The 20,539-nt window shown below is 45.7% G+C and overlaps 1 protein-coding gene across 7 annotated transcripts; it reads left to right on the top strand.

Moving 5' to 3' along the window:
- The first annotated feature begins 1,851 nt into the window (after positions 1 to 1,851).
- On the top strand, positions 1,852 to 20,479 carry C21H1orf167 (chromosome 21 C1orf167 homolog). 7 transcript variants are annotated; one of them, XM_085558976.1, is made up of 20 exons: positions 1,853 to 6,504; positions 7,050 to 7,093; positions 7,677 to 7,893; positions 8,070 to 8,245; positions 8,726 to 8,823; positions 9,179 to 9,362; positions 9,791 to 9,972; positions 10,270 to 10,456; positions 10,619 to 10,856; positions 11,447 to 11,616; positions 11,783 to 11,906; positions 12,269 to 12,411; positions 12,929 to 13,137; positions 13,861 to 14,005; positions 16,188 to 16,452; positions 17,013 to 17,121; positions 17,362 to 17,569; positions 17,668 to 17,803; positions 18,460 to 18,570; positions 19,278 to 20,479. In XM_085558976.1, the coding sequence occupies exons 1-20, from the start codon at positions 5,224 to 5,226 to the stop codon at positions 19,335 to 19,337; spliced, it is 4,287 nt and encodes a 1,428-aa protein (XP_085415102.1). In that variant the 5' UTR covers positions 1,853 to 5,223; the 3' UTR covers positions 19,338 to 20,479. The 7 variants fall into 7 exon arrangements, 6 of the variants coding, with proteins under 6 accessions (XP_085415102.1, XP_085415103.1, XP_085415101.1 ...); XM_085558977.1 differs by having other exon boundaries at positions 9,176 to 9,362; positions 10,634 to 10,856; XM_085558975.1 differs by having other exon boundaries at positions 9,176 to 9,362.
- Positions 20,480 to 20,539: the final 60 nt, after the last annotated feature.

Below are 20,539 nucleotides of genomic sequence, written 5' to 3'. Positions count from 1 at the left end.
CCCAGATGTTATACATTGGAAATACCCATCTAGCTGACCTGCCATGCATTTTTCTGTGGAAAATTTTGTACATTTGGGAGCTCTGAGAAGCAGAGCAAGGCATAAGTAACACTGATCTTACAGTGCCTCAAGGATACCTATTTTGGGCAGTAAATCAGAGGTGATGATAAAAACAGACCCCTGATGCCATTGAGGCAGGATGGTATGTAAGAACTCCAGTTCAGAAGGCTAGAGAGTAAAACTCTGATTTATTTCAAATACTTTATTGAGTATTTTATAGAGAGCGTTGTCCAGACCAATTTCATTGGTCGCAGAGTAAAAACATCTTACCCCATTGGTGTGCAGTGAATAACGCTCAGTGGCAGAACTTATTTATAAACAATGTGATCAACAAGAGAGATAAAGAATTATTTACATTCTTTCCCAACTGTTTCCTGCCTGGTTAGAAACCCTGTTTTTTCTCTCTGACTGAACTGAAAATATCCACAGACCCCTCTCCTGGCTGAGGAGGAAGAGTGTTTATATGTGGTTCAGGAGGGCGTGAGGGGATTCATGGAGCTGCTGTGCCAGAGCATGGCCTTGCTGGCTCCATGGTGGCTCTCAGTGAGATCTCCTCAGCCAGAGAGGCGCAATGCTGCATTCAGCTGGTTTTGCTTTGTTTTTTAAATTCTTGAGTCCTGCCGTGCCCGGAGTTTTGGTAGTGAGCGGGCAGCTCCATAGGATTCAGTCTAGCCCGCCCAGGGCAGGTGCTCCCTCAGCGCTGGTGGGTTTTGGGTTCTGGCTGGGGAGGAGGGCGAAGAGGAAGATGTGGTGGCTGTCCTGAGGCGCTGCCCTGAGGCACTGCCCAGGACAGGCATGGCTCCCACCCGGCATGAGCCCCCCTCTCCCCGGCTTTAATTAGCCATGGCCCAGAGCAGCTTTCCCCGGCCATCTGTAGCCCTGGTCACCAAGGTAATCGTGGGGATAAGCTGCTTATGGAGCCCCAGCTGGAGCGGGCGCTGAGGGGCCGAGGGTGGCTGTGCCACGGAGGAAGGGCGGCTCAGACGCGTGCGGTCAGTCCCCGGGGCCCGGCCGGCGCCTCTCGCGGTGGGTGAACACAGCCTTGGGTGTGGGTGAGAGGAGCCTCGGGCGTGGGTGAGAGGAGCCTTGGGTGTGGGTGAACGGAGCCTCGGCCATGGGTGAGAGGAGCCTCGGCCGTGGGTGAGTGGAGCCTCAGCCATGGGTGAGAGGAGCCTCGGCCGTGGGTGAGAGGAACCTCGGGCGTGGGTGAGAGGAGCCTCGGCCGTGGGTGAACGGAGCCTCGGCCGTGGGTGAGTGGAGCCTTGGCTGTGGGTGAACGGAGCCTCGGCCGTGGGTAAACGGAGCCTTGGCTGTGGGTGAACGGAGCCTCGGCCGTGGGTGAACGGAGCCTCGGCCGTGGGTGAACGGAGCCTCGGGTGTGGGTGAGAGGAACCTCGGCCATGGGTGAGAGGAGCCTCGGCCGTGGGTGAACGGAGCCTCGGCCATGGGTGAGTGGAGCCTCAGCCGTGGGTGAACGGAGCCTCGGCCGTGGGTGAACGGAGCCTTGGCCATGGGTGAACGGAGCCTTGGCCGTGGGTGAACGGAGCCTCGGCCGTGGGTGAGTGGAGCCTTGGCCATGGGTGAGAGGAGCCTCGGCCGTGGGTGAACGGAACCTCGGCCGTGGGTGAACAGAGCCTCGGCCGTGGGTGAACAGAGCCTCGGCCGTGGGTGAACGGAACCTCGGCCATGGGTGAACGGAGCCTCGGCCATGGGTGAACGGAGCCTTGGCTGTGGGTGAACAGAACCTCGGCCGTGGGTGAACGGAGCCTTGGCCATGGGTGAACGGAGCCTTGGCTGTGGGTGAACGGAGCCTCGGCCATGGGTGAATGGAGCCTCGGCCGTGGGTGAACGGAACCTCGGCCGTGGGTGAACGGAACCTCGGCCGTGGGTGAGGAGTTTCTCGGTCCCTCTGCTGCATCCTGGGACCCTGGCATACTTGGGTGGCAGCGCTGAGGAGGGAAGGCCAGTGTGCGTGCCTGTTGGTCTCACAGGTAAGGGTTTTAAAAAACAGTAAAAGGGTTTTAAAATCATGGGGATTTAGGGTTAAAAGGAAAATTAAGCTTAGTAGGCCCTGAAAAGAAAAATAAATACCCTAGGTACATGAAGGCCTTGTACCTTGCTAGAACTGCACCTGTGTAGCTAGTACATGATAAATGATATAATTGTTTAGTAATTAAATATAATTACTGTTTAACCGTAAGAATAATCATGAGAAACTGTGGTCAGGGGCCTAAGAAAGATCATGAGACACTCATGTCAATGTATACAATAGAACAATATAAGTTTAATAGTGAATATGTAAGTTATATAACGATAGAATATAAAATACATTCAGCTCGAATGCCATGTCGGAGTCAGATTTGGGTCTGTACCCCTGATTCCCAGAGCTCTCAATAAAAGCACCTGCATAGAATCATATCCTGTGATTATGATATGTGTTCCTGAACATTAACACAGGCATCGTGTGATGGCAGTGATGGTTAGTTTGGTTTGTAATGCTGAGCAATGTTTGGAAAAATCCTGCTTTTTAAGGCAGCTGAAGTGTGATCTCAGCAGTGTTTGGAAAAAATCCTGCTTTTTAAGGCAGCTGAAGTATGATCTCAGAGTAATAGCCCCTACTTGGAATATGAAATGGATCAGCCGTGATCTACAGGGATTGGGAAATAAGCACTGTGTGTGCAGCACAAATGAGTGTATTATGGGTCTGGCGTTGTTACCGTATTGCTGAAATAGTATTTGCTTGAAAGAGCTTGATTTACTTTTCATTAACTGTGCTGTTTATTTCCTTTTGCTTATAACAACAGAAATAACTTGATCATCTTAATTTTTATTTGCTTAATTGAATTTGTTTCAGGTTTTAATGCATTAGTGTGTTGCTGCAAAGTGTCTATATAGTAAGCATGCATTAAATGTTTTAATTGGAATCATAAAAACTAGTATAAAATCCATTGGTCATGGATTTGGCATAAAAGTAGATCTCCCAGTTCATAAAATGTGCAGTTTGCCTTGAGTATCTTTTGGCCTCAGAAGAAATTTTAAAAAAGATCTTCGTAAGATCTTGTTGTGACTGACTAACCCTACTGCTTAAAAGTTATGTTAGAGATCTGCGTTGCAATTTCAGAAGGCAGACAAATGTGATTTTGAAAGGATACTATTTCTTCCAGATCTCAATGAGACTGAAATTAGGAATGAGTGGGGTGAAGGACACCACCTGAAATAACCACGGTGATGTGTTGAGAACCTGGTACTTAGCACAAAGAATTGAAACGGAGAGCCAAAAAAAATCACAAATTATCAAGAAAATAGATTACGTCCAGATTCTTGAGCATAAGGTAGTCCAGAGCCAGGTTTTGGGTATTCACAGAGCAAATCAACACTGAAAAGCATGGTGGGTTTATGTCCTTCTGCGATTTAAATCCTTTGTAACACCCTTTTGTGATACATTGCTTGTTGATTGGATATTTCTGGGATGCAAGGAGTGCTTCCATGGAACACCAGCCTACTGCATTTTTGTGGTTATACTTCATGCAGTGATAAGCACCCCAAGGAAGGCAGCTGTGCTTTGTCTGTTCTCTCTGTAGTTGCCAACTTCAACTGGTCTGGAAAAAATAATGGGATCTTTCCGTTCATGGCACCCTCGGTGATCTATGAAAGGCAGTAACAGCAGTTCCCAGGGATAATTGCAGCACCGCCTGGCTGTCTCCTGCTGCTTTAGAAACTGTGTTTGCTCCCCAGATTGCGGTGATTACTGAAGGAGTTTGCATGTGAGAAGGAAAAATGAGCTGTTACAAACAGGGACAACTGAGACTCAAATGTTCTGGTAGAAGAGAATGCGATAAACACAGCTTAGAAAGTGCAATTTGGCAGAAGGCTTTCTGGAATTAGAGAGTGTTTGAAAAAGACAATGGGCATTGATTTCATTGCTGTCTCTTCTCAGATTGACTAGGGGGTTTTAAGATGATAGAGATGTGTCTGTCTTTATACAATACCATTTTCATATTTTAAAAGAGAGGTGGAAAAGAACAGTGGTTAGAATGACAGTGATTGACAACTTGCTTTTAAAATCTGAGGGAATGGAACCACAGTCCTCTCAATTTGCACTTGCCTGTTAGCAGCAACTTAAGAATCCATTTTCAGCATGAGTGTTATATGTATAACCATCAGACTTAGTGGCTAGACTGCAAAGTAGGTCTCCCAGCTATGCTAAATCTTCCAGATTAGGGGACAGTGTGGCTTTTAGGGATACGTAAACATGGTTTCATCCTTTAGTGCAGACAAAAAGAAATAAGTCTGTGTAGACTTGAATTTGGGATAATTCAGCCTTGCTAGCAACAGACTCCTGAGGCTGCACGTGTGTAATGCTGGAAGTCTTTGTTTTTCCAGGTTTTTTGTTGAGAACTGAATCTGTCCTTTTCATTCATTCCTGCTCTGCCAGATCCGATTGTCTGCTGAAAAACAGGAAGAGAGTAATGTCCATAACACTTTCAGGACTGAGGCTGGTGGATCAGAGACAAGAAATTCATGAGGAAAGTACCCGAAGGCTTTGGCAAACTAGGCAAGATGAGATAGGAAATACTCACGGTCCTTTGCTTATGTTTCTTCTTGTTTTTCTTCAGAGCAAAGAAACATTCAGAAGAATGTGGATTGCAATCTGTGTTTGGGCACTAGAAGTTGAGTAGACATTTCTCATCCTTGGTCTGAGGCTGCAGCATTTGGTATAAGCCCAGAGACAGCAGCACAGTGCTAGCTGTGTACCACACCTCTGTCAGATGGGAAGAGATCCCAGTCTGAAGACAGACTAATCTCTCCTGCCCTTCTCAGCCATTCCCAGACACTGCCAGTCAGTTCTCCAGTTCCTGCTTGCTGCAGCAGAATAATCTAGGCTGCAGCAGCACAGCTCTAAGTGTGTAGTTCATATTCCCCATCTTGCTTCATCAGTGCTCCCTGCTGTATCTCCCCCAGAGGCACTTCCACCTTGAGGCTTGTGTTTTGGAAAGGAGAAGGAGTGAGAATATTGACTTTCCTCAACAACACCATCAGGAAGCAAAGGCAGCTGGTAGCTGCTCCATACCCACTGTTCACCATTACTATTCAGAAAGAAGGAACAAGAATTGTACCTATCTGGTGGAAAGCCAACAGCATCAGCCTTCTGCTGCTTCTTGTATGAATTCTTTACTGGTCAATAATGCGTGTTTGTCATCTCATGCTGCAGATTCCCCTCTTAGGCATGAGTTGGTGGTGGGTCCTTCTTTAAGGAGCTCAAGTGAAAGTGTGAACACTTGTCACAGTTCAGCCCTGACCCTGAGGAATCTTGATCCATCTAATTTCGGGTCTTTTCAGTCTCTTTTGCAATCCTCACAGATTTCTGTTAGCTTGTACTGTTCAGTCCAGAGGCAAGAGAGTGCTTTGATGGGGATACGGGGTTCCCTCCCTCTGGAGTCTGAGTCTCCTCCAGGCATTGGCCATTCATGCTTTGCTCCTGATGATTTAGGTCCCAGTGTCCTGACCATGGGAGAACAGCTAGCTGCAGTAAAAAACAGTGCTGCTCAGGCAAGATTGAAATGGGGTTTCCCATTTGCTAAAGACTGGAGCCTTAGTGCAGTGGCAAGAGACTTCAGTCCTGCTGAGCCTCTCTCTGTCTCTTACAGATATGGCTACATTGGCTCAAACGTATGGAGAACCAAAATTTCAGGTGGCATCCAACCACAAACTCTTGTTTCTGGAGTAGGCTCTGGCAGGCTAGTAGATACAGAAGCAGATTCCTCCTTCAATTGCTCCCCTTTCTTCAGATGCCAGTCCCTGGTAAAGCCATCTCTGGAAACTGGTAATCTTTATGTTCATATAAAAAGTCATTCTCCTGGAAAAGTTGTTAAAGGAGAACAGACATCTAATGAAGGGTCTCCATGTGTTGAGTCTTGGAAGAAAGACCTTTCAGCCAGTCTGGATCCAGAGGGTCTGCAGGTATTACTGGAGACAGATTTGGGGGGGGCTCAGAGGAATGTTGGTGTAGCCGTGTGTGGGACTCCTACAGAAGTGTATGTGAGCATTGCTTCTCATCCTGTAGATAAAGAGTTTAGACCAGGCCAGCAGCTTAGTGTTAAATCTGTAGAAGTCAACAACTCTCATGTTAAGTGCAGCAAAGAGTCAGAAGAGGTGCGTGACTCCAGATCACGAGCAGCCAGAAGAACAGCTGCAGTGGGCAGCAACCAGTCCAATCCTTTGGGTACACCAGTTGAAGAAGGCTTTAATGAACATTCTGATGTAGATTGTATGAATGTGAGCAGAGAAGGAAGGAGAAACAAATACTCCTACCAAAGCAGCCGGTGGAATTTGGAAGCTGAAGGCAATCTCGAGCAGTCTGAAGAATGTTCTGTAGAAAGGAATGCCAAAGAACCACGGTGCTGTGAAGAAGGGAGCCAGACACTGAAAACTGTGCCCAGAGAGGTGAGGGTGTGGTCACTGCGAAGCATCTCTGTTCACAGGTATTACTTGTGCTTGTTTCTGCCACTTGCTAGAGGTGCAGAGTTGAGGTACAAGTGATGGGGATGCTTGTCCTATAGTTTTTTCTTGTCACTGAATGCCCAGAATCTCGTCTCTTACAGTCCTTCTTCATCCCAATGTATGCATCTTTGCATCTCACATGCTTATTCCTAAAGACACACTTGTCAACTTGGTGGTTTTGGGAATGTAAGCACCTGTTTATATTCTCTGATCTGGCATGCCTAGGGAAAGCATTAAACTGGATTTTACTCTGCACATTGTTGCAGGGCCCTGAGATTTCAGGCTTTTTGTGCCTTTTTATGTCTGACATATATAAGAATATCCACAGAGCACTGGTGTGGGAGCAGTGTCCAAGGCATCCCACATCATGCATGATCTTGAGGCAGTCCTGCTCTGTTTTCCATCCAAAATGATGTGTGCCACAAGGAAAAATTCTTAACAGAGTGGAGCAAAATAATTGTGAATTACTGTCTCTTGTGTGTTTGCAGATCTCAAAGAACAGCTTCTGGTCATCAAAGGTGAATGAGCAAAGGTAAAAAGACTCTGTGTTTTAAGTATGAATATGCTAGTAGTTAACCAAGGAGCACTTCTGGAAAGTGACTAAGGAGTCATGTCCCTGGGAACATTTGGGTTTAGGGCTTAGCCTACCTTAATCCGCTGTGGTTGGCTGAGGGGCTGCATCCACTTCCTTTCAAAGGGTTGTCATTTAGAATGGAGCATAACCTAAAAAATAATTTCTGTATATTTTCAATGCTATCTTCTAAATTCAGCCTTGGTTGTTGCTAGAAATGAAGAAGTGTTGGTATCATCAGTGCTATTCTTCAATGCAGCAAATTCCAATGTGCTCACTGCCCAGTTAGAGAAGATCAAGAGCTAGACTTATCCATGAGATGGAATTCAAACTTGTGGATAAGATGTGAATGAAGTTGCTACCAGTTTAGCAACAGTTTAAGATTCCTTAATTTGGTAAAAGATTGCATGTTTTCCATTCTTTAGAGAGAACGATTTGAAATAACCTCTTTACAGCTTGATGGCTGAACTCTGATTGCCACCTCCTGGCTGGTTTAACTTTCCTTTCTGTTAACAGGAACTCACCTCTGTTTTTCATTTTTAAGTTCCTGGCACTCTTGTGACAAACAAATCCTAACAAGGTATTTCCAAGCCTGGAGGAGACATACCCTTTGGAAGAGGGCAGCCACGCAGCTTTACAGACACCAGCTGCTTCAGAAGGGCTTTGGTGCTCTGCAGTGGACTGTGCACCCAAGGAGGACACAACTGGAGGTGGCCCAGCAGAAACATGCTTCAACTCTGCTAGCTGCCAGCTTCCAGAGGGTGAGCACTGGCTAGGGACACTGGTGCCATGAACTTTCTGCTCTGAAGTCAGAGAAGGCACAAATCCTGTTCAGATAGGGAGGAGGAAGGGGTACCCTGTGTGAAATTCTGTCATGTAGACCCTGGTTCCAATACTCTGTCTGCAGTTTGTTCTGATCATGTGGTTTCTTCTTCAGTGGAAGGAAGCTATGGCAAAACAGAGCAAGAAGGAAGCTCTGCAGCCTGAGCCTTACTCCTATACCCAAAGTTCATCAGCGGGGATTTTTGGAGTAGGAAGATTAGCCACTATGAAAACCTCAGCTCAACACCAGCCTGCAACAGGATACTCAAAGGAAGTGGAGCAGGCTCATAGGTAAGCAGAGAGCATTCTCTTTCTGTTATCCTGGGCAAAGGTTTTGTTACAAACACAGGGAAATTTTTTTCTCAAATGATGGCAGACTTGTTTCCATGTCCTTGGATGTGTTGCTATGGGTAAACGCTGTAAGAATTAGCAGTTTAGTGTTAAGAATTAAACAGTTATATTTCAGAGCTTCTGTGCACCAGTGTTTGCAGTCTGAGTGTCTGACAGAAATACTCCTGTACTAATTCTTTGCTTCAGCTATCACCTGCATATGTGGTACAGGGGTAAATGAGGTTGGAGTCAGGCAGTAACTATAGTCTCTAGCAGTAGTTTGACAGTAGAGGTGTCAAAAGAAAAGCCTTTTGTTGAGGCTTCTAATTCTGAAGGCAGAAAAACAAGTTGAGACAAAAAGAGAGAGGAAAGCCCTGGATTCTGTTCTATAAAGGCCTCTTTGGGCAGCTGGATGTCAAGGCATGTTTGTGGCTGTTTCAGGATGGAGGGAAACCTGTGGACACAGCTTCGTCATAGGCAGAGAGGAGATGAGTTCTGCTGGAGAGCCGAAGCAATCAGAGACATGAGACGGCTGGCTGGTAAGCACACATTCCATAGCCTTGGAACAGCTTGGAGGTATTCACTGTTTCACCAGGTTTTGTGTCTAGTTGTTGCTTTGAGCTCTTTCAGAGTGTGATCCTGTAAGTAGCTGGACCAATACGTGTGATGGTGGAGGATGGCCACTCACCATGTCATACAAGTTTTGCCTCATTCCTTGTATGAATTCAGCTGCAGCATGTGTTGCTCCAGCAATGTGAGCCGCCTCCCTTAAGTGTCCTCCCTCTGGCAGCTTGGATTTAAGCTAGGGAATGCTTGCTGTGTGAAACAAAGTTTTTTTAAGTACTTCTGCTATTTCTGTTCCTGTCAATCTCTTCCTGCCCTTCGACACAGCAGCTTTCAGACTGTGGCGCCTGCAGAAGGAGCTGCTGAGCAAAGAGGAAGCCAGGCTTTTGGAAGCCCGTGCTCTGCTGGAAAAGAAGAAGCTACGAAACATTTTCTGGATGTGGCATTCCCAAAGCTTGGAAATGAAAGAGATTCTAACAATGTCAACTCAAATCCAAAGAAACTTGGTCTCCCAGTGAGTTGATGAGATCTGGTTTTCATGTGAAAAATCTGTTCTCTGTGAAAGTCCATGGAATAACAGAGCCAACCCTGACAGTAATAATTGTTCCATATTAAAACCATCTATCCTTTTGTTTTAGGAGTTAATAAAGATGAAGGTAGGGGTAGAAACATAAAAGAACTGCTGTGGCCAGAGATGTTATGACTTGCCTCCTGTGCACTGCCAAAACTTTTTTGTCCCAGCTTTTGATGTCCTGAAAGACCAAACCCAAGAGCAGCCACTGTGCTGCTGTGCTTTAAGCATGACAGTGGCTTTTTACTGAAATAAACAAATAGAAGCTCAGGGGACAGATTCTGTCTGTCTTTCCTGAACTAAACCCAGTCTCAGGAAGAACACATAAGCTTGTATGAGTGTTTTTCAGCATTTTTGTTTGGTATTCTCAGGTGCTTCAGTACATGGAAGGAGACTGTTGAGCAGAAGGCACTTGACAGGTGCAACCTGGCCCATCTCAGAGCAGTATCACTGAGGAAGCACTTCCAGCAGTGGGTTGAGATGCTGCAGGTCAGAGGAGGAGACAAGCAGGCAGTGGTGAACCTCTTCCTCCTACAATGGAGGCAGCATTATGGTGAGCAGTTTGGGGTCTGTGCAGAATCTAAGCTCTAGAGGTGCTTAGGCTCTTTCCTCTTCTTGTGCACTTGAAAACAGAGGGGCTCAGATGATACAGGGTATGAACAAACCAGAGTGGGCAGAGGACTGGTTCTGGGTGTGTCAATGAAGCTACAGGGAGGTTTGTCACTCTGCATCATAAACCAAACATAAACTCTTAAACCTTGCTGAAAAGAAGAAATTTGAGGGTTGGGCTGGGCTGGGTTGGAATTCCTTGAGACAAACAATCTCTTGTTCCTTTATGTAACTGGTTAAGGAGCAGTTACGAGCTCAGTAGCTGACAAGACTGTGACAAAGAGGCATGAAGGTCAGACATCATGGACTGGAGAGAGACAGTTTCTGGAAAAAACAGTCTATTCTTTTGATGACTTCTGCCAAAAACTGAAGCTGCAGAGAGTATATCTGCTGTGGAAAACAAGGCTGTGTGATCATCACAAGGCTGAGTGAGTGCAGAAGAGCCAGTCCCTTGAGCCTTGCCCCCATTAGTAGTGTCCACTTGATTTTCAGAACCTTTTGCTAGAGCCCCTTTTACCCCATCTGTTGTCCATCATGTCTGTGATAGTCACCTCCTCTGGTGTTCTTCTTCTGTCAATTTACTGTCTCAGTATCTTCTGTCACAGTTCTTTCTCTAAGACTTTGGAGCAGTGTAAACTCAGAAAAACTCTGAAATTATGGCACCAAAAGTATATCATGCTGAAGACAATTGAACAAAGTTCTAAGCACTTGCATAGAGCTGTCTATGAGGAACCTCTTGCCATGCTGTTTTCTGAGGACCTCTCAACATCATCTGGCTTTGACAGCAGTGCACCAGCTACTCTGACCTCTCAAAGCTCATTGGAAAAGGTGAGAAGGTCTTGGTACACCTAGACTGCTCACAGGTATTAAATTGCTGGGATTTTTCAGGGGAAAAAATTCTACTTCAACATGGTATTGTCATCAGCAAACTCTGCTTAAAATTTAGTGCGGAATCTGTGTGGTCTTGAAGCTGAAATGAAATCTGAAAGTGTGAAGTCAATGCTCTCTGTGCCTTTTCTGGTTCATCATTTAGAGATGTGAGAAGGTGCTGAGCTAATGAGTTTCCCTTGTACAGTTGCTTCTGTTTGTGGCTGCAAGGTAGAAGGGATGAGATATAAAGAGCTTCCTCACTGTGACAGTGCATATGCTCATTTCCCCTTTTCTCAATATAGAAATATATGTATATCTGGATTTGGTATGGAAATTATTAGTATAGAAATAACTTTCCCATCACTTACATGTTCCCACTCCAGAGGTGTCATGGCAAGCCTACAATTCCTTTGGATGCATTTTGGATTTGCCTGAATCCTTGATTAAAAAAAAAAAAAAAAAAAAAAGGCATGGTTAGAGCTGTTAGCTGGGTTCTTGCACTGTGAGGACCTTCACCTCACAGCATGTTCCTCCCTTCCTACCTGCAGGAATGCAGCCTTAGTGACAGCAGCCAGCACGGCTTCTCCTCCCTTCTGACTGCTGAGGATGTCACACATCTGTCCTGTCACAGTTCTGTCCTTCAACTCCACCAGTGCACAGAGCTACCAGCTGAGCTGGGTGGGGAGCTGTGCCTGCAGACCTCCGTCCCTGGATCTGGGTGAGTTGGAGACTGGTTTTTTGGGGTGCTGGTAGGAATGAGCCCTTGTTTGGACTGGCTGAATTCCTTCCTTCTGGATAATCCCTCATGTCATGTCACACCATCCTTTCAGGGGACTTTATCTTTTTCTTTCTTTCCTTCCTCACCCAACACTTTTGTCTTGCAGAACAAATTGGTTTGTGGGAAACCAGTTCCAGTCTTCAGTGCTCCAGAGTCCAGATAATAATTCCCAGCCTCTCACCAGTTACTCTGCGTGGGAAGAGGTGAGGCTAGAAACTGCTGTGAAAAATGTAAATATACAAGTGTTTTCTGCATATTCAAATTTAGCAAAGAGACTTTGGGTTTCAGTATCAGCATATGGAAGGTCTCACTGCTATTTTGCTCTCTCTCAAATAGAAGATTTGGGAGATTGAGGCTTTTCTCAGGGTAACTCTTCCCTATCATTTGTCAGCTGAGTGGAAGTAGGGCAGGTGACAAGGATTTAAAAGGGATGTGTTAGACCCTCATGTCTGGGTGTTCATGTGGGTTGTATGGGTTAGTGACAGAGCTGGGCACACACAGAAGTGCCAGTGGCAAGGAGAGACTGCTGAGCTGTGTGGAGTAACTGATAGAATAGCAGTTCAAGGCCCTTTTTTGCCTTTCTGGATTACAGGGCTGCAGTTCTGACAAGGAGGTGAAGAGCTGCTGGCAGCAAGCAGAGAAATACTGCCTGCAGAGGTGCTTCATTGTCTGGTCAGTTCAAACTCAGCATCATGTAAAGGCCCAGCAGTACTGCAGGCGCATTCAGCTGTCTAGGTAGGGATCATGCTTTCCAGAATTTGCCTAAAGCTCTCTGTTTTGAAAGCTTTATACTTGCTTTAATAAAAAAAAAGGAAAAAAATTCTTCCTCTAGCTATTTTATTTTGTCTTCAGTGGAAGTTTTGCAGCCCATTATTTTTGGGTTTTTCAGCTTCCAAATTACTATGTAGGAACACAATAATTTCTGTTTTGATGGAATGTCTCACAAATTAGAGCAAGCCCAGATCTGCTGATAACAAGTTCTGGTAACTTCCTATCCACTGAACCAGCCTTGCTCTCTACTGATTCCAAAGAACACAACAGGCTTGGCACAGCCAGGACAGAAAACCTTACTCTGAACAGCTTGTCCTATCCATCATTTCCCCTGATATTTAATGGGGAAAGGATGTTAACAGACGAGATCTGTTACTAAAACTTCCTCATGTGTATGTTTGTTGTTAAATTTTCCATTGCAAAGATGTGTATCTCTGTGAGTTGTTCCTACAGTCAGTGCAGCCACCTTTGTCCTTCTCAGAGCCTTTCTCAGCTGGCACCACTGGGTCATGGAAAATAAGAGCCAAAAAGCAGCAGCAGCCCTAAAGCATGGAGTTCATTATTTCCAGCTGGCTTTCAGCCTGTGGAAAAGGAGACTGGCCCAGAAAGTGGAAGCTGACCGGAGATTCAGGTGTCACGTTCACCAGATGACTGCTGATGCTCTGTGGCATTGGCATTCCTGCTGGCAAAGTGAGTTACCCATCCCACTACATCACTTGTGTCTATAGAAGAGAGAAGCTCTTGGAGTAGTTGGGATGGAGAAGGTGACACTTTTGGCTGTAATTCTGTGCACTGCTCCTCTGGAAAGGCACATACTACTCCAGGAGTTAGTAGGTGCATGTGTCACTGCATTCTTCTGGCTATCAGCAGGACATGTGACCTACTGTTTTGTCATGCTTTGTATTAGGGAAGATGCTCCCTTGACACTTCTGCCTGCACTACCTGCAAAAAGAGTGTTCAGCAGTGTATTTTAGCAGCTGGGGAGTTAAATGGACTTCCATGCAGCATTTCAAGTTTGAACATGTCTCCTCAGACCAAGCAGTCAGGTTTTGCTTCAGTGGGAACAAGGTGTATCTTTAGGGGTGGCTTGCAATCCTGATTCCTCAAGGAATTCCATGTGTTGCAAGTACTTGCACTGTGCCAGGGAAGAAAAAACTCCCAATTTTTAATGGAAAACTGCCTTGCAGATAAGAGTGGAAATAATCTATGATCTCTTGCAGGGAAAATTTGAAAGAAGGTCTTACTGCCTTGCAGACAAAAACTTACAAGGTGAATTGAAAAGTCTCTTTAGCTTCTAGAGAGAGGACAGGAAATCTTAGGAAGTTTGATCCCATTTGGTGTTTGCTCTTGTCTGGACTCTGCAATGGAGAAAGAGTCATTGGGCTGAGCTCAGGAAGGTGTGCTCTCTTGCAGGGAGGCATGCTCTGGGAGAACTGCAGCAGCGATGGGCTTGGCACAGCTGCCAAGAGAAGAAGAGGCTGATCCTGCAGAAATGGTATGACCAAACAAGGAAGCAGAAATATGCTGTTTTATTCTGGGAATGTCGTCTCCTGCACAAGTTTGTTTCTTGCTCTCAAAGCATTTCCAAGGGAAGCTCTGCATGAAGAGTAATTTATGTAGTAGTATTAAAAGCAGAGCTTGTGTTTGAAAATGTGGATGGCTCATGTGTAAATGGAGCTTCTGTAGGAGCACTTCTCTGAGGATGTCTATCTAAAGGGGTCTCTTACCTAAAGCCTCACACCCCACCTCATTTTTCCCATTCAAAAATCCTTTTCCTTCCAGAACTCACATTCAGTCTTAATTATGCAGGGTGGTATTTGTGCACTAAGCAAAGGAGAGATGCAAACAAATTTGTGTAGTTTAAAAATTGAAAACCTTATTTGCACTTCAGTATTTGCTGAAAGGAGTAGTGGGCAGAGAGCTTACAGAAATCTGACATTTACAAAGTTAGTCTTTTAGGATTCTGAACACAGTGTGTTGATTTTAATTTAATGTGAAAAGTTGAGATTGATTTGTTCCTGCAGCAAAGCAATATAAAGCTTATGAAGGGAGAACCATGATATTCAACTCATCTTGGTGTTATTATAATATAGGTGAAGCTGTAGTCTGTCTTTGAGTCTTATGTTATATTGGCAGATCCCCAAAACACAAGAATTTAATTTCTTTTCTCTCTTAACTGTGTTCAGTGGCCTTCTCATTGGAAACAGTCTTGTTCATTGTTTATGTTGTATGGGGCCAGTGCCTACCACATAGTGCAGAGAGGTGTCCAGCTGTAGTGAACCAGGATTGTTGAAGTGTTTCTCTAAAATAATTCAGGAGGATAAGAATGAATAAGATTATTTATGCCAAGGGTTCATTTAAGGCATAAGTAGTGCAGGTTTGGCCCTACCAGGTTTTCTTTTGAATTGTAGGTTCAGACTGAGAGGACACAGAGATCTGCAGAGGAAATAGCAACTAAAAACCTGGTAAAACTTTGGTGGCTGTGGTGTTTAGACTCTGCACTTACCCCACCCAATTGCATTTTCCTCTGCAAATCTATCTTTGTGACTCCCTCATGGGAATTGTATTTAGGAGAAGCCCTTAATGTTGCTCTTTCCTGTTGAGTATGTCTGCCTTCTGAGTCTCCTTTGACAAGAGTACTTCTAATTTCTCACTTGGATGAGCTCTGTCTCTTTTGAGAGGGGCATTTTTCATGCTAGGATAACCTGGAATAGCTTCTCTTGATCTTCCAAAAAGCCTGCCAGGCACAGGATATTCACACCTCTGCCCTATGGTACAGTGGGCTGATTTGCATAATGAAGGTCCAAATGGAACAAGGAACCAAAAGGATAAACCAGAGCTAAAAGCAGATTGCATTCTCTGGTTGCAGAGGAAGATTGGCCTCCTGTGCATCAGCCTGCGAGATACAGAGAGATGATTGTGGGGGTAGATTTACAGTGCTGATAATAGTAACTCCTGAAGTTGTTGATTTTTTTGGAATAAAATTGCCTTTGTAAAGATTCTAGTTGCACATACCATGTATGCAGGGCCTTAGTTTGTGACAGCCAAGAAACAAAATCTGAATCTTGTCAACAAGCAGCTGTCATAAATGCTGCAAGCAGACTTCAGGAATCTGCTGGGTTCCATGCTGAAGGAGATTTTAACAGTTTTACTCTCATCCCATAATGAAAAAATGAAAAAGCTTTCATCAAGCACCATCTTTCTGGTCAGCTGGTAGCACAGAGATAGACTGAAGACTGGCTAATTTTTTTTTTTTTTTTTTTTTTGTGAGAGGGACTGAGTATGTGTACTGCAAAGCAGCCTAGGAAAAGCAGTTGTTTTGTAGGCAAAGGAAAAGTGTAGTGTAAGATTGGATTCAGTTTGCAGAGGCCTTTGAAGAGGAGGATGCTAAAATGGCCAGAGGGAAGCAGAGTTTCTTGGGCTTTGAGTAGGTGAGAGGTAACAGTGCTGGGAACTTGAAGTAAAATGAGGACAGGTTTTCAGCAGAAAGATAGTTTAAGAGTCTGAACTTGCACCTCCCAAAGATGAGGCACTGGAAAAATACGTAGCATAGAGGTCAATGCATAAATCTTGATTGCAGGAGTAATAGGAACAGGCTTTTTTCTTGTTGAATGCTCTTTGGCTTGTTTTGGCCATTTATGTGGGATACTGCAGGGCAGGTGAGAAGGTGAAATTTGGTCTGACATGGAATTGTTACTCTAGGCATCTGCTTCTTTTCTGTGCTTGGAACTGTTTTTCAGGTGCCTTGTCACTTGGGCCCAGGTCACTGCATGTAAACTGAGGCAGCATGAGGCCCTCTCTTATTTAAAAAGAGTCAGAGAGCACCGTCTCCTGGTTGTGAGCTTTAATAAGTGGAGGAACAAACTCTGGAGAGCTGAACAAGTGCCAGGAGGGAGAAACCACAAGAGGCAGGAGCCCTCTCCAGGTAAAGCCTGTCACCGCTGGCGAGTGGCTACAAGAGGACAGCAAGCCCTGCACCTGGGATCTGTGGCTACTGTCAAACAAGTAAGAGAAGATAAAGCTCCCTAAGTATGAGAAGATAAAGGTCCCTATGAGACAGTTATTATTAACTCAGTGAGTCATGAGGCACTGAGATAGTGTGACAAAGCTTGTCTAAAAACCTGGTTTGATTTGTGGTGACTGCTTAGTCCCTGCTGTGAAATTCTTCACAGCCTGTGCACACAACTTCATCACCATAATCTGGCACTGATTGCAGCAACCATATGGAGCACAGCAATAAGGAAAGGGGACATTTTGACCAGAGAGATGAGAGCACTCCTTCCTCTCTGCTCAAAGATAAGATGGGATAATCACTGTCCCTGCAGAGCAGAGTGAGCTGCCAGAGTTACAGCTTTTTTCAAAAGACTCACAGCTAGCAAACTACAAAGAGGTCCATTGATTTGGAAGAGCTGAGTCAGTCCTGCTGGGATCTCATCTGTGCAGTTTCCAGCCTGGGGTCTAGCACATTAAGCTACCTGCAGAGCTGTGAGCCTGTCTCTCTGGTTTGTGTGAGTGCTGTGTGCATTGTTTACTCTTGGCTGCAGCTGTGTTATTTCTGTTTGCAGGCCTGCAACTACTGGACCAGAGCAGCTGCCTTTTCCCAGTGCTTACGGCAGCGCAGTACCCTCATAGGTGTCAGGAAAAGCAGGAAGATGTCTCTCTCTTGGCCCACAAGTAAGAAGATTCTCCCTCCTCTATTCCTTTCACAGACCCATGTGGGGAGTGTGAAGGAAGGGGATTGGTGTTTACCAGCTTAATGACTGGCATTCCTCTGTGGAATAGGAGCTCATGGCAATCAAACAGTGGATTTCTTCTGTGTTCAGGAGTTAAAGGACTAAGGGCTCATGGCAGCTCTGATGGCTCCCTCTCTAGCTCCAAGATTAACTCCTGTGTGATTCCTCTTTTGTTTCTTAGAAAGCAGAAGAGGCAGAGAAGAACATTCAGCACCAACTGGACATTTTCCCAGTGCCATTCAGCGCTGGCTGGTGATCTACAGGAGCCAAAAAAGGGCTGAAAGGTTGCCAGAGAGACCTGATGTGGTAGGACCCTCTTGTGCACATCCAAGGATCCAGGAGAACACAGCAGAGGTGGACTTGGAGGAGCGGGCTAAGAAGTGGCTTGGGTAATTGTAGTGCAGGGCTCTGGGCTTCCTCTTGCTGATCCCATCAGGGAAGGGCTCCCTTGTATGGCTGGTAAAGCTTATTTGCTTCTTTTCTGCAGAAGGAAATATCTGAAGAGGTGGCATCACACAGTGGTACTGCACCAGTGCCACCATGACAGGAAACTGCTCTGTCTGCCAAGGGGATGGCATCAGTGGAGGGAAGCCAGCAGGGGGGTGATACTGGCTCACGTGCTGGTGAGTGTCCAGTGCCACTGGGGTGGCAGTGAGGGGTGTTACTGGGCAAGCCTGCTCTGCCTGTAGCCACTTACATCCTGGCCATTGTTCTTCTTGAAATGTCAGCTTGACAGACTGGTGTATCCACAGATTTAGTTGTGCTTTGCCCTTACAGATGGGAAGCTGAAACAGGATTTGACTGTGCAAAAAGTTCACAGCAGTTGTTATGATCTTTGTCCTCATCTGTGTTCCTGATACATCCCACTGGTGTCCACAGTTTACCAAGAGCTGTCATTTGGCTTCCCCTTCTGTTCATATCCATATTCTGCCTGGTTCCTGGGCATTAGCTGTGTGAGATGTGCTCTGGCCTGCCCAGGTAACAAGATAATGCCTGTATAGTGTGAGCATATCCACAGTCACTGAGGAACTGTGCTGGAGCACAATGGGGCATTGTCCTCTCCCCAGGGTACTGGGACTTAGGGACTTACTCAGCCACACTGTGCTGGAGAGAGTAGTTCAGCAAGAGCTCTGTTATTAGTCTGCTCTGTTTGTTACCAATGCAAAGTGTTTTAAGAGAGACTCAAGAAAGCAACTGGAACAAGCTGGGACTGGAGGGAAGTGTGGTAACGTGCCTGCCAGAGCCCCATTAATCTGTGTGCTGCCTCTTTTCCTGGCAGGACCAGCAGCGGCTGATAGAAAAGGCCTGGAGGGTGTGGAGACGAAGCTACTTGCAAAGCTGTGTGGTGCAGAAGCTTTTGGAGGAAGAAGCCAGGAGCCTCCTGTCTCAGGTAAGCATTTATGCCTTCTTCAATTCAGTGGACCTCAGTGGTACAAAAAGAACCCCAAAGAGACAACTGGTGTTCCCTGTATCTCTCTTCCCTGCACAATGCACTTGCTTAGGGAGAAGTTGAATACATCAAGGAATGGGACTTGCCAGTAAAAAAGGAAAAAAGCTTCCAGCTTTACATGGGTTCATCTATGGGTTTTTTTCAAAGCTGTGTGTCAGGAGTCAATTTCCCTGACATGTGCCCCCTTCCTGCTGTTATTAGTGATGTTAATCCCCTAATCCCCTGCCTCTTGAGACCCCACTCAGGGAAGAAACAGGCTCCACGTTGGTGCAGGAGGACTGTGCTGACTTGCATCCAGGGGCAAACAAATCACTATGAATTTGAGCAAGCAGGCAAAGCCTTCAAACTCATATACAGTTTGTTCCTCTGCCTGCCTCCTGAAGATTCATGCAGGATTATGGCCTCCTTCAAGGAGACAGGAGCAGGTACTGAAATTAGAGACCATTGATTTTTCTTCTCTCACTTTGATTTGTACTCTGCATGCCCCATATTGGCTCCAGGAGAGACAGGGAAGGGTTTTGAGTGAATGGTAAGGCAGGTGGCAGAGCCATTGCGAGAAGGAAAGTTATGTTTATGGGTTCTGTAAGAATGGCTGCAGCCCCTCAAGGGTAACCCAAGTGTTTGATTTGTACACTTCCCTCTTTCAGGCCTTTGGAAGGTGGTGGCAGCTCACAGCATTCCAGTGTAAGGACAAAGGATCCTGCTGAATGGAGGGGGCCTGCCTGCAGCTGCTGCTCAATTCAGGACACGTGGAGGATGTGGCTCCTGTCACAACAAAGAGGTGGTCCTGTGCTATCAGGAAAGAACACTCTGCTCTTATGATAAAAGCAGTGCTGCCAGTCAGAAGGGTGACAGCCAAAGAACAACCAGGAAGAGATGGTACCTAGTGAAAGGTTCTCTTTAAAGGACTTGTATTTTACCTCCTTAGCAACACAAACTGAGAAGTTACTTAGAGTTGTGACGTTGCATTCTCTTCTTCTCTGGACCATGCTTTTGCTGGAGTTCTGATTTCCTTTTATTCAGTGTTTTTTCCCTGGACAGGAGCTTGGTATCAAGGGGGGAGTATGCAAATACAGTCTTAGAGATGAGCAGGAGTTTGTGGGTGCTGGATCCTGTTGATTTCAAAGTCTAGACTGGATAGGTGCAAACACAGGTTTTTATTTTTAGATTTCCCTTCTACCCTGGAGGGGGGTCAGATTTCTACATGGCTCCCACCTCCTCCCCCTGTCTAGTCCATCAGCTCTTCATTAAGCCTTTCAGTGGGTGGCCAACCTCCTGACTGCTTCCTGCTGGTTCATTTCTGTGCTGAATGGGCAAGGTATGAAGAAACCTGCTGGGAACAGCTGAGCACCAAAAGCTTTGCTGAGGCGAGACAGGCGTGTCTGATCCCCAGCCTTCCCATTACTTGCCTCTATGATTGATGCCTTGTAATTACCCTGGATATATGAGCCCGGTCTTGGACAGCTGTAACAAGAGGGTCTGAACAATCTGGAAAAGGCTTTTCTTCCGTGCTTGTTTGAAAGAGATGCTCACAGCATGGTGGGGATCTTGAAACCCCACTGGGAACTACTCCAAGGTAGTTTTCCTAGCCTGTGGCAGCTTTGCGGGATTGTTAAGTAAACAAAGCAGCCTCAGCAGCTTCCCCAGCCCCTTATTCCAATGCCTTGGGGCCTAAGGCTGTTAAGAGTCATTAGAAAGATAACCTATCTTTCCTGACCTAAGCTTATCTTTCCCTGCAGGCACTGGAAAAGAATATGTGACCTTGCAGAATTGAGCTAAATGGTGTAGCTGGTTACTTTTGGTAAATTCTAGGATTTACACTTTCTCCATTCTACCGTGGAACTTGGGCCATACTCAGGAAATGCATTGAAAGTGAAGGCAGAACTGTCCCAGAAAAAATTGATTTTCT

Source organism: Lonchura striata, chromosome 21 (assembly GCF_050655825.1).
Source record: "Lonchura striata isolate lonStrDom1 chromosome 21, ASM5065582v1, whole genome shotgun sequence".
NCBI lineage: Eukaryota > Metazoa > Chordata > Aves > Passeriformes > Estrildidae > Lonchura > Lonchura striata.
Note: the sequence above shows the minus strand (reverse complement) of the source record. Positions and strands in the feature narration are given on the sequence as shown.

Coding starts and splice junctions, on each gene's coding strand:
- C21H1orf167 (XM_085558975.1), top strand. CDS start 5,224: ATGAATTCTTTACTGGTCAATAATGCGTGTTTGTCATCTCATGCTGCA. Junction 6,505..7,049: donor TGAAAACTGTGCCCAGAGAG/GTGAGGGTGTGG, acceptor GTGTGTTTGCAG/ATCTCAAAGAACAGCTTCTG. Junction 16,453..17,012: donor CTGTGGCTACTGTCAAACAA/GTAAGAGAAGAT, acceptor TTCTGTTTGCAG/GCCTGCAACTACTGGACCAG.